The sequence below is a fragment of the Oryza glaberrima genome, chromosome 2 (genome assembly GCF_000147395.1).
Source record: "Oryza glaberrima chromosome 2, OglaRS2, whole genome shotgun sequence".
Lineage (NCBI taxonomy): Eukaryota > Viridiplantae > Streptophyta > Magnoliopsida > Poales > Poaceae > Oryza > Oryza glaberrima.
In genome coordinates, this window is record NC_068327.1 from 15,716,095 (window position 1) to 15,728,474 (window position 12,380).

General features: G+C 40.3%; 1 protein-coding gene across 1 annotated transcript in view; it reads right to left on the reverse strand.

Annotated features, from left to right (window-relative positions):
- Window positions 1–6,298: 6,298 nt before the first annotated feature.
- LOC127761331 (uncharacterized) overlaps window positions 6,299–12,380 on the reverse strand; it is a 44,521-nt gene continuing 38,439 nt past the window's right edge. The window contains exons 52-65 of the mRNA XM_052285607.1: window positions 11,900–12,365; window positions 11,741–11,827; window positions 11,104–11,259; window positions 10,818–11,002; window positions 10,212–10,742; window positions 9,933–10,110; window positions 9,312–9,454; window positions 9,110–9,236; window positions 8,673–8,894; window positions 8,228–8,584; window positions 7,984–8,142; window positions 7,628–7,909; window positions 7,144–7,359; window positions 6,299–6,623 (exon numbers count right to left, since the gene is read on the reverse strand). Coding sequence (XP_052141567.1) covers window positions 7,276–7,359; window positions 7,628–7,909; window positions 7,984–8,142; window positions 8,228–8,584; window positions 8,673–8,894; window positions 9,110–9,236; window positions 9,312–9,454; window positions 9,933–10,110; window positions 10,212–10,742; window positions 10,818–11,002; window positions 11,104–11,259; window positions 11,741–11,827; window positions 11,900–12,365 — 2,977 coding nt within the window. The 3' untranslated portion in view covers window positions 6,299–6,623; window positions 7,144–7,275. The remainder of the gene's footprint in view (window positions 6,624–7,143; window positions 7,360–7,627; window positions 7,910–7,983; window positions 8,143–8,227; window positions 8,585–8,672; window positions 8,895–9,109; window positions 9,237–9,311; window positions 9,455–9,932; window positions 10,111–10,211; window positions 10,743–10,817; window positions 11,003–11,103; window positions 11,260–11,740; window positions 11,828–11,899; window positions 12,366–12,380) is intronic.

The window sequence follows — 12,380 nt, forward strand, 5'->3', positions numbered from 1 at the left end:
TGGCAAATAGTTAAATATCTCCCTCATTGTGGCTAACACCCACCTTGCATCCCAGCACTTGCTCCCCTCCGGCTGCAACCCAACCCAACCTAGATTCAATTGAAGTTGCGCGGCATGGAGCGGCGGATATAGTATATAGGTATATACAGCATATAGGTAGAGGGAGACCCCAACAAAATTGGATTGGACCCCAGCCTGTCTCCAACCAAATAACTTATTAAAGCCCAACTAAAGAAACAATACATCAAAGCTTAGGTTAGCCCAACTAGAGCTGAGCTATCCGTGGGAAGGTGAAAGGAAAAAAGTACACCCAAAAACCAGATATATGACATCCCTCAATTTACAAAAACCATTCACTTTAGGTCCTTCGTTGGTTTTGACCCCGGTTTTGTCCTACGTGGCGGCTGAGTCAGCGTGAGATCCATGTGGTCACCACATGTCATCGTGGCCACGTTTGGCCTCCTATATCTTTCCCCTATTCTCTTCTTCCTCCTCTGTCTCTCTCTCACTCTTCTCTTCTCTTCTCTAGGCAAGCCGGCCGGCGGTTGGGGCGGAGGCCGCCCGGGCGAGGTGGGAGAGGAGGAGGCGGCGGCGGCGGCTGCGACGCGGGAGAAGGCGAGGGCTGCGGCCGGTCGCGAATGGCATCGACGCCGCTGCGTCGCCGCGGTGGTGGGCACGGAGGCGGAGGCAGGGTCGGACGCCGCGGCGGTGGGCACAGAGGTGGAGGCGTGGCGCCAGGCGGAGATGCCGCAGTTCCAGAATGCGTCGGAGCCGGCGAAATGGAGGCGGCGCGCGACGGCTCCCGTGGCCACGACGACCGTGTCGGCGTGCAAGGATTCGGAGTTCAACGCCGACGATGAAGATTGGCGATGCTGAAGGGGCACGAGGAGGGGTCGACGGCGGTGACAGTCTCGGAGAGGATCCTGGTCCCGAAGCGTACAGACTGTGCGCGGCGGTCGTTGACTGGCAGCGGCTGCGGGCACGAACTGGCGGGCAGTTCCCTCCCCGGCCGTCCCCTCCTCTCCCTGCCTCTTCTCTCTCCCTCTCTCACTTCTCTCCTCTTGGGCAGGCCGGCCGGCGGGTGGGGAGGAGCCGAGGAGCTCCTGCGTAACAACGCCTAGCACGAGGCAAATGACGGTCAGCCTGATGGCGCCGTCGTTCTTGGCGAGGCGGCACGCGAAGTTGCCGACGAAGGAGACAGTGACGAGCAGCAGCACTAGCCATCGACCTCGTCGCCGGCGACAACCTCACCGTCCCGCGCCGCTGCACCAGCCCCTCGCTGCCCCAGGTCACTGTGGTGGTGGCCGCGGCGCTCGACGCGTGTCACGGTATGGCCTGCCTAAGAGGATAGAAGTGATAGAGGGAGAGAGAGGAGGAAGGGAGAGAGATGACGTGGCATCCTGATATGTGGGGCCCACATGGGTCCCACGCCGACTTAGCTGCCACGTAGGATAACCGGGGTCAAAACCACTGAAGGACCTATTATGACCGGTTTTGATTAGTTAAGGAACGCTGGATATCTGGGTTTGCGGTTGGGGGACAATTTTGTAACTCGATGACCAGGGACCTTCCATGTACTTTTTCCAAGGTGAAACGATGCTCTGAAGTCCAAACCGTGTATCTCAAGACTGAATTAACTGCGTCTCCGGGTCTCCGCTCCTTTTCCTCGTCAGTCGTCGGTACTCTTGACTTGAGACACTGAATCGCTGCTCTTGCTCGATCCTTCTCCTTCGCTCAATCACTCCTCTACTCAGATCAAGATCAAGTGCTGCGCACCCGCGCGGCCGACTACACGCTGCGTGTAGGCCACGGCGAGCGGGCATTCGCGTACGCTCGACTTCCAGTCTTCCACAAGTTGCAACTTGCAAGGTTTGTTTCCTGCCATTAGTCCAGAATTCAGATTATTGGATTAGGCCATTAGTTCATTCAATATTCTTTAGTGCTGTCAGAGTAGGAGCATCAAATCATTTTGATTTATTCAATAATTTTTTTTTGGTTGTCCACATGCTGCATCGCTGCTTACTGCTTGCACTAGAATAACTGGTTGGCAGTGACCAGTGAGAAGTGGTTAGCTAACGTTGGTGATATTGATAGTGTTCATAACCAAGCAATGAGGGATTGTGATGCTTTATTGAAAAAAGAGCAGCACATTGATGTTTCTTTGAACAGCCAAAGTAATGCTGAGAAAATTGCTTATTATACTCGATTAAATGGCTCAATTGATGTTACTAGACTCTTACTGAAGCAAGGTATGCCTTTTCGGGGCCATGATGAGAGTGAGGAGGTCTCTCAATAAAGGAAATTTCAAGGAATTTCATGCTTATACCGCAGAGCAAAATCCAGCTTTACACAATTTTTTTTTGGGGAAGCTTTACACAAGGTTGCAGGTAAAAATGCTCCTGGTAATAGTAATAGTCAGTATACATCTTCATAGATTCAAAATGACATCATATGTTGCTTTGCAAAAGAGGTACTGCGTTCTATTCTTGAAGAAGTTGGGAATGATGTTTTCTGTTTGCTGGTTGATGAGTCAAGGGATGTGTCTTAGAAGGAACAAATGGCAGTGGTCCTGCCTTATGTTGGTAAATGTGGCAGTGTTAAAGACAGACTAGTTGGCCTTGTTCATGTTAAAGAGACGACATCTATGTACCTTAAGTCTGCTATTGATGATTTATTTGCGGAGCATAAGCTAAGTTTGAAACAAGTGAGAGGGCAAGGATACGATGGTGCTAGCAACATGAGAGGTGAGTTCAATGGTTTGCAATCACTAATTATGAGAGAAAATAGCTCGGCATATTACGTTCACTGGTTTGCACACCAGCTTCAGCTAGTAGTTGTGACCATTGTAAAGAAGCATAAAGGAATCGGGAACTTTTTTTGATATGATTTCTCTTTTATTAAATGTGGTTGGTGGATCTTTCAAAAGAAGGGATATGATTCGAGATATATATGCAGAACATGTGCATGATGCTTTAGAATGTGGGTTACTTATAACTAGTTCAGAGGTCTAGAGATACTCATTGGAGCTCTCACTATGAGACACTAAAGAGTTTGGTTCAATTGTTCCCTACAATAGTTAAAGTTCTAGAGTATATGGAAGAGAATGACAGGGATGACAAAAAATTGTGTTTTATTTGCAGCTTATGTTGAATATCTTGGCAATCGCAAACACCTTGTCTGTAACTTTACAAAGAAAGGATCAAGACATTGTCAATGCTATTAATTGTGTAAAATCAACTAGAAATCGCTTGGATGAGTTTAGGAGTTAGAGGACGATTCCAACTCATCCTCCCGCCTTTATATTTCCCTTGGCCACCATAGAACAACTCGGGTTTTGTTTAGATCAAAATTTAGCTTTGGTACTTTTCCGTGTAATCCTGTCATCGATTAGAACAACTCGGGTTTGCTTGTTACGGAACCCCACCTGTGATATTTTTGCTGATTCAATCCTACATCTTTATTTGCAAATCGAGTTGCCTGTTCATCTTTTTCTTACTAGTTCTCGATTGCTTGCAGGAACAAATGCCCTCGTGGTTGGACTAACCATGCATCCGTCGAGATTCATGACTGCCTCTAGAGTTGGTGTAACGTCTCTAACGATTGCAAAGGTGTAACGTCTCTAGATAGTTATAGTCGGATCTCCAACGTCGCTCCATTCAATCAAATTGTCCTCTCATCGAAAGATCGGGACACCCTCGTGCGCATCACCTTAAGTTGCATTGTGCAACCAGCCCATTAAGCCCTAATAGAGGAGAAAATATCTCATGGGCCCGAAATTCTGTGTTTTATATCCAAAAGTTATGTTTACAAGTATCCTATATATTCTTCTAATTATCCCTAATATCTACACTAAATGTTTTATTTTATTTCTTAATGTTGTTCTGTTTAGCTACACAACTCACGGTCACCGCACAAATATCGCGGTTACCGCATCAAACCGTGCGGTAACCGCGACCAAACCATGAAACTGTAAAATTTGGAATTCCAGTGTTTGCTGAGGAAATTCACACGGTTTTCGGCGGTTACCTTGTGCGATAACCCCCCTCCAAATGGTAAGGGAAACCCTGCTCATCACTAGCAAGGCGAGAGCCGCAAGACAGAATATTATAGTAGGATTCAGAATTTGATTACAAATAAAACAACAAAGGGCTTGTTGGCTTCATTACCAAAAAAACATTACTACCATTTTTTTAATGCTAAAGTTTAGTAGTGTTTTGTTTGAGGTCTTTCTAAATTCTAAATTCTAGTATAAGTTTTGTTAGAGTTGCGTTGGTAATGATATGTTTAGTTGTTACCTTATAATTTTGGTATTAACAAAATTTAAAATGGTTGAAAATCATTATAAGGTGAACATGACCGACATGATCTACTTCATATGTCCCAAATTAAGTTAATCCAATATGACATGTGACATATCTAGTACTACGAATTTAGTACTAGAATATGTCACATTTCATACGAGATTAATTTAATTTGAGACAGAATTCGAAGCAATAGCATACGTACTATCTAGCTGGGGCATGTTGGGCTGCTCAGCTCAAACCTGGGTCAACTAAAAAGCTTCCATTTGCAGTTGTACGAATTTAGGAAGAAGTTTATTTAGGTCCCTTGTCTAAGGGTCAAGTTTAGACCACATCTCTAAACAGAGAAATTGGGTAGAACACATTCCTCGTCTTCCAAAACCAGTGTCGATATAGTCCCACAAGTAGTTTCGGCTGACGTAGCACCCGTTGTGCAATCATGAAGACCAAGTCAACATGTCAAGTGGGTGCCACGTTAGTTGAAATTGCCATCCAAACCGCCTTTGGGCTATATTTGCACTAATTTTGAAAGATAAGAGATGTGTTGTATCCCTTTTGCGATTAAGGGACGTGATCTGAACTTAAACCTTACGAGAGACCTAAAATGAACTTTCTTATGGATTTAAACCAAACACCTCATGTGCGGATAGTGGGCTGCAGTGAGAAATGCTCCAATGTGTACGATTTATGATAGGTTAAAATTCCAAATAGGCATCTTATTATCTATATACCACTTTAAAAGCTTAGTTATTGTCACCCACAACTGCTTTCATCGTAAACTTTTCTTAGTATTAAAAACAACTAAATATAAGTGGATAGTTACATGTAAAATCGAAATAAGGCAAATATGTCCCACAACAAACAATGGGCAACACACTTCGTGAAAAATACAATTTATCCATACCAAAGTACGGGTAGCTAGTCATAATTAAAACAAGGGAAAATTCCCTACGTATCCTTAAAATTTTCCACAATCTCTTCTATACCTCTAAATTTTGCCTCATCTCCTACATGCTATGAAGTTTTCATTTTGATCCCCTCTATTCCCATTATGTTAGTTGGCCATTAGTTTTTCAAAATGACGATATTGCCCCTTTGCCATACTTATTTGCTACTACTTCATCATAAATCTCATGTGAAAATTTGCAATTTACAATAACATCAAATTGAGACAAAATTATTTGATGTAAAAGTTGAAAAAAATTCAAACTTTTGAAAAGAATTATTTTTTTAATTCCCATTTCTTGGTTCTGCTGGTTTGCTCATTCATTTCGAATCCGTATAAGAGTTTCATCTAGAAATTGAAAACCGAAATTATTAATTTTGGGGTTTTAAATTTTAGTGAAATGCTCTACGAATTCCATAAAAGTCAATTTGAAATTTATTAATTTTTTTAATTTATTTCTAAATTTTGTGGTGAAATAATTAATTATTCCGTTTGTGTTCTTACAAATAAATTCTTTAACATGAGAATTGTGTTTTGTGATTAAACTAGAACATAAGTTTGAGAGAAGGGCAATATAGTCAATATGAAAAATATTTAAGGGTCAACTCATGGCAACTAACGAGATGGATATATAGAGGAGATTAAAATGAAAACTTAGAAGCAAGGGATAAGAGAAATTTTTTTGGACACATAGGGAATTTCCTATAAAAATATGTAGGAAGCATAAACCAAAAACTAGGTGTAAACATGACCAAACGTACTTCTTTCTAATTGTACAATTTCTATTAACTATGTGCATGCTTAGTTGATGTAGAGGTTGGATATATGTTTATAGTCTACTGAATATTAAAAAAAAATATATGCATTTCCATCTTTTAAAATATTATGGCCTAACAGTTGGCAAACTATAGATGATATGTCAAGATTTTGTGTAAAAAATAATTACAATTGAAAAGGAGTGCAAATTGCACACTGGGACAAATTTCAAAAGATTTTGCTTTCAAAGAGTCAGCAAACATTTTTTGGGATATATAGAAACCGCGCCAAACGATTTTCTTGCAAACATTTAAAGACCTCTCAAATCCTTGCTTGGGGTAAAGAAATGGCCTTTGCTGGCCATGTAAATTGGACCGCCCACTTGCATTATACATATATAAAATATATCTACAAATAAAGCTCTTGTTGCATTATGACTAAGACTGCTATATCCCAAAATTTCACATATAACACAAAAATTTACAACACCGAATTGGGTCCGCCTAAAAAGTTATATATGCAATGCACTGGTATGTGCCTTCACGTTCTGAAATATCCATACAAACAAATCGGCTCTCTTGACTGCCAACTAGTCAAGGTGAGCATGAACCTGACAACACCTGCAAAACGTAAGCCAAATGAACAATTGTCCAATCAATCAATATCTATTACTCTCTCCGTCCCATAATCTCTCCGTCCCATAATATAAGGGATTTTGACTTGTTTGCTTAAACTGTTTGACCATTCGTCTTATTAAAAAAATTTAAAATTATTATTTATTTTATTTCTGACTTACTTTATTATCCAAAGTACTTTAAGCACAACTTCTCGTTTTTTATATTTGCATAATTTTTTTAAATAAGATGAGTGGTCAAACAATACAAGCAAAAAGTCAAAATCCCTTATATTATGGGACGGAGGGAGTAGCAGCAAAAAATGAGTTGCAAATCATTTAAAGACCTCTCAAATCCTTACTCTTTTGGGGGAAAATTTGTTAAACCAAGAACAAATCCCACCAGAATAAGGCCAAAAACAAATATCGCACCAGAGGCTCAGCTCAGCTGCTCTTAACGTTTGGTATATGTCCCTCTTATAACATTTTCCTTAGCTTTAAGAGAATAATGATAGGTGTGCCCATACCTCTGCAGTCGAAGAGTAGCACGGCATTGCTTGTATCATGCTCAAGCGCAAATATTAATTCAAAAATAATTTTCTGAGACATCATCATGCAAGTGTATCTAGTGTCGATCCTTTGATGAGAGCATTTGTCATCTAACCATATGATAAGTCCTGAACGGTACGACCACTAGTGTTGCGAGGGGCATATGGTCTTGGTACCTTCCATCTCAGCAATTCCTGAAGAATGTTGACAGAACCCTTCATATTAACCAAACGAGACTAGAAAACTTGCTCAATACTGTAACAAGTAGTTAGCTGAACATGTATACATATCCGGATGACTAAAAGAACAAAATGCCATTCCTCTGTACAACACGGAGACCTTGATAACACAAAGCTAAGCCATGTTGCACGTGATAAAAGAACAGTACGCATGACATGTTATTATATGTAGAACAGTACAAGTTGCCATTCACACGCTCCTACTCACAAGAAGTCCATTTACCTTTGTTGATTTTGGACCATAGGCCTTATACGCTCCGTCAATTGATGAGTAAATCAGTGTAGCTTGATCAGACCCACGATTACACTTGACCAACCGAACAACCTCCCTAGAATTTGTGGGCTTAGCTTTCAGGTACAAAATAAGCTTTGAAGGTAAGGATCCTGGAGCATCCTTTTTCCCATGGGTCATTTCTACAGTCACCAAATCATCCCACAATACATCCCAGATTACAGAGCACGGATCCTTTGCAGGACTGAACTTTCTCTGGGTCATCATTGGGACCTGAAATACAATCATATGATAAATAGAATGAACAGTACAAACCGTAATGTAACTAGAATCTACGTTTGTCTTACCTGAAGCAGTAGTACTCTTCTGTGAGTAATTAAAAGAATTTTACCCTTAGGTAGCATAAAATGATCCTCATAAGCATCAGTAGATGCAAACTTTCCCCGGACTTTGAAAAGGTCAACTTGGCCAAGAAATGTAGCATATTCAGCTAATTGTAAGATAGCCTAAAAAGCACCGCCAAAAAGGAATAAGAATACCATTTGAAACAAATGAGATCGCCACCGGCTTGAGGGAGAGAATGCTAGTTACCTGGCCAGCTGCTTTATGGTCGTCATAAGGATAGAGCAAGCTATCACCACCAATGGCTCGAGGGAGACGCCTACGAGCCAACTGCTCCTCAGCCATTATAGCTGATGATATTTTCATTTTCACAGCATTTGCACCTTCTGTAGTTTTCGACAAAAGATCAAGAACTCCACTCACTGGCTGAGCGGCTGCACCAATTAAACCTTTTCCGACACCTTGCACAAAGCCCTCAACACCAGAAGATTTTGCACCCTCAATGGGCTTTGTCAATATGCCTGTAACACCTCTGAAGATGCCCTTTGCGAGAGCCCCACCTCCATCTCGTATGACATCACCAAAGTCTTCCACTCCTTTGCTATCCTGGAGAAACATTACGAACCACAGTATATGTTATCATACATACTACTTTTATACAGTTCAATACATGCATACGTAGAAAGAAATGAACCTGTCTCATTCGGCCCTGAATGAATTTCTTGTCCATGGATAATGCTGCTATACCCTTACTCATATTACTCAAAGCGCTACTTGCATTGCCAAGAATGTCAACACCCGAAAGTAATTGAAGAGGTTGGCTGAGAATATCTTTCTGAATGTTAGACATAGCAGAACTCATTAGTGCACTTTGTCTCATGCACAATTCTTCCCGATACCTTTGAGCTATGCGGACCTTCATTGTTAAGATAAAGGAATCAGTGCTTAAAATAATTAGAGTAGCGTACATCAGCGTATAGGGACAATAATGTACCATGGCATGAAAGTTTTTCTCAAACATGCATAACGGTATGAAAGTTTGCAGAAGATAATTGTAATGGAAACCAAAGAGAGGGAGGGAGATATTATAAAAAAGAAAGACTAGTTAACAACATTTAACTGATTCCCTACCGGCATGTGCTCCATGTTTCCCAGTGCCGTCATTAAGGAAGACCAGAACCCAAGAACCCCTCTCGGCCTCTGGGTAGGGGACATTGCCATTGAGACTCTAAATCGTATTTCAGAAATATTAAGAAGCCTGCAACAAAAGATTTAGTACCAACAACAGGGAAAAAATATAAGAAAAAAACACAACATGCAATAGTGTGCGTACCCAATCTTCAGTATAGGGTCAACTGAGACAGCAGAAGACTCCGAACTGGATATCCTATCAAATTTTAGGTTCTGAATCATCTCATGGAGGCGCCAAATAATTGGCTCATGGATATTAACAAAAAACACACAGTTCTCAGGAACCTACAAGCATTACATAATTATTATCGCAACAAATATTTAAAGACATACTCCCTCCGTTTCAAAATGTTTGACATCATTGACTTTTTAGCACATGTTTAACCGTTCGTCTTATTTAAAAAAAATTTATGAAATATGTAAAATTATATGTGTACATGAAAGTATATTTAACAATGAATCAAATGATATGAAAAGAATAAATAATTACTTAAATTTTTTGAATAAGACGAATGGTCAAACACGTACTAAAAAGTCAACGGTGTCAAACATTTTGAAATGGAGGGAATATATGATAACTTCATGTACAACTAGGAAACTGTCATGAATAAAACCCAAGCAAGACCAAGTAAAAAAAAACTTACTCACACGGCTGTTTGATAAAGCTATGCTACTCAAAGGACAATCTCATAAGGAAAAAGCATCTATGTGAAAATATCTATGTTAAAATAAGATTTATTGATAACCCATGTAGACAGATCACCTGCACACCAAGATATGGATAAACACAAAATTCGAGAGAATTATTGGTCTGCAATGTCATAGAGAACTTGATGATGTAGTCTGATTGATTCTCCATCCTTTGAGGACAAAAAAGGACAGGCATAAGAACGAAAGGTAACTGATTGTCCACTTGAATCCAATGCATCTGCATTTTGAGCCTGCCATTAAAAGAAGCAACAAATTGAAGTACGGAAAAAAGTAGAAAATTTTGAGCGGAAAACAGCAACCTAGCAAATAACCAAAAACACATGATTGTCACCTATTGATTCCAGAGCCCATTCCAGATGAGTAGGCTAGTAATAGTTGCTGCACTGAGAGGAAAAGAATTTCCTCAGGCATATGGTCAATTATGGAAAGTCCAAACTCTGTTAGCTCCAAAGTAACATGAAATTCACTATCCAGATCTGGAGATGACTGCCCACTGTCGACCTCTGATGGCTGAAATATTGGTGATAATAGCCTTTCTGTTGTCTGTTCCCGAGTTCTATTATCAGGCAGCCAATCATTAATTTGGGTAACATGAAACTTTCCCTCCTTAAGAACAGTGACACGCAAAGCCTTCACCCTGCTTGATGCAGCTAGCGGTTGGTGATCCATGACAACATCAATGTCATATGTCATGGAGGTTGTGGGGTCACTTCCATCTACTAATACTTCCAAAAGACGCCTTCTGCCAATATCCTCCCAAAAGAAGGAAGCCGATGAATTTGGAGGCAGACTACGCCATGAATAATCATCACCACCAACCTGCCGAAACCGTACAGGCAAGAACATGGAGCGGTTCTCTACCCTGCATGTATTGTTTATATTTTATTTTAGATATGTACGATTTATGATAAAATAAATTTCGTGTAAGTATGCTTACCTGTAAGGGCTGGACCAGCAAGCGAGCTGAAATACAACTTCATAACGTGAACATTTTGTTCCACTTCTAACGTTTACTCTCACCAAAGCTTGATCATTTCCTGTAGTGTTGTTCATGAGCACACACATAACCCCATTAGCATCAATGCTAAAAGGTGTACTCCATTTGTATCCCTCCAACCGCAACTGCAAGCGTAAAGAATTGTGAGGTTGAGAAGTAGAAAAGTTAATAACCAAAACCATTTATATGTATGCAGGAAGTAGCAGTTCAGAGTATAAAAGTTAACCTTTAAAAGTTCGTTCCCAAATTCTGATCGCCATTGAAACGCTTGAGGAGGACTACTTGGATATAAATGCTCTTCAGTCTCACTATGATACTCAGATAGGATAATACTTCTTCCAATTCTATTGATAAAAAGTGCTCGTGGGAGAAAATTTATAACCTGCATTATCAGTCAACATTTTTCTGAAAACCTTTTATGTTATTACATAATTTAACTAAACATAGTGAACAAGGACAGAATACTCTTTAACAAACAATTCGAGGTGTTGCATATTGCATTCCCTTGAGCAGTAAATGAAAAACTTGAAAAATCATATATGTAAAAATTTAATTGTTGTAAATCATATATGTAAAAAATTTAATTGTTGTTTCCTATCTCTGAACATGTCCTAACACAATATTAGGATTAATTGCTTTACTTGCTTCCATTGCAACTTGCTGGAACTTTGTCAACATGCTAAGTAATATGGTGTCTTAATCTTTCAAATACTCCGTAGCACAGTAGTATGGTAAATAACCTAGTTTCCATCTAGTAAATTCTTTTGAGACAACATTCAATTGCTGAACAACTTTAATTGCGAAAAATAATCATGCTGAACCAAAGTATGAAGCAATGAAGATGTGAAGACACAGAATCAAACCTTAGTTCTGTCTGAAGTCATCTTCAGCTGAGCCGAGAACCAGTAATATGACCCATCAGAAGTAAATGCTTTGACATCAACATGCTCCTGCACCAGATGAATGACACTTGAAGAGAAGATAAGCAATAGTTCAAACGTGTGTAAAACCACAAACTATACCTTGTTCTCAAGATCAAAAAGGGACACTCCTATACTGTATTGTTTGCAACTGCCAACAGCCACACAAATCGCAACTCGTGCTGGGCTGGAATTGTTATCCCGAGATTCAAAGCGCACACCTGCAGAGCGGTTCATGTAATCCTGTGGCGACAACATTACATAGTCTGTACTACAATCTTCTATAACCTCCAATATGTGCATATTTCTCTGTGCCACTGGGCCTCTTCTGATAAGAGATTTTGAAGAATATCTGAGGGAAAATTTTGAAGATTTAGCTGCTCTGCTTAGTGAGTCTGGTCTGCTAAGTGACTCTGCATCTGAGTTTTCTGTTGGTTCCATCTCAACGATGCGATATGATAGTGGAATTGAAGAAATATTTTTTATCCAATATGGAACAAATAATCTCAGTGTCTTCGGTGCAGCATCACTTGCTCCCAGATCATGTTCAACACTAACACGAAGTCTCCTAATATTTGACACA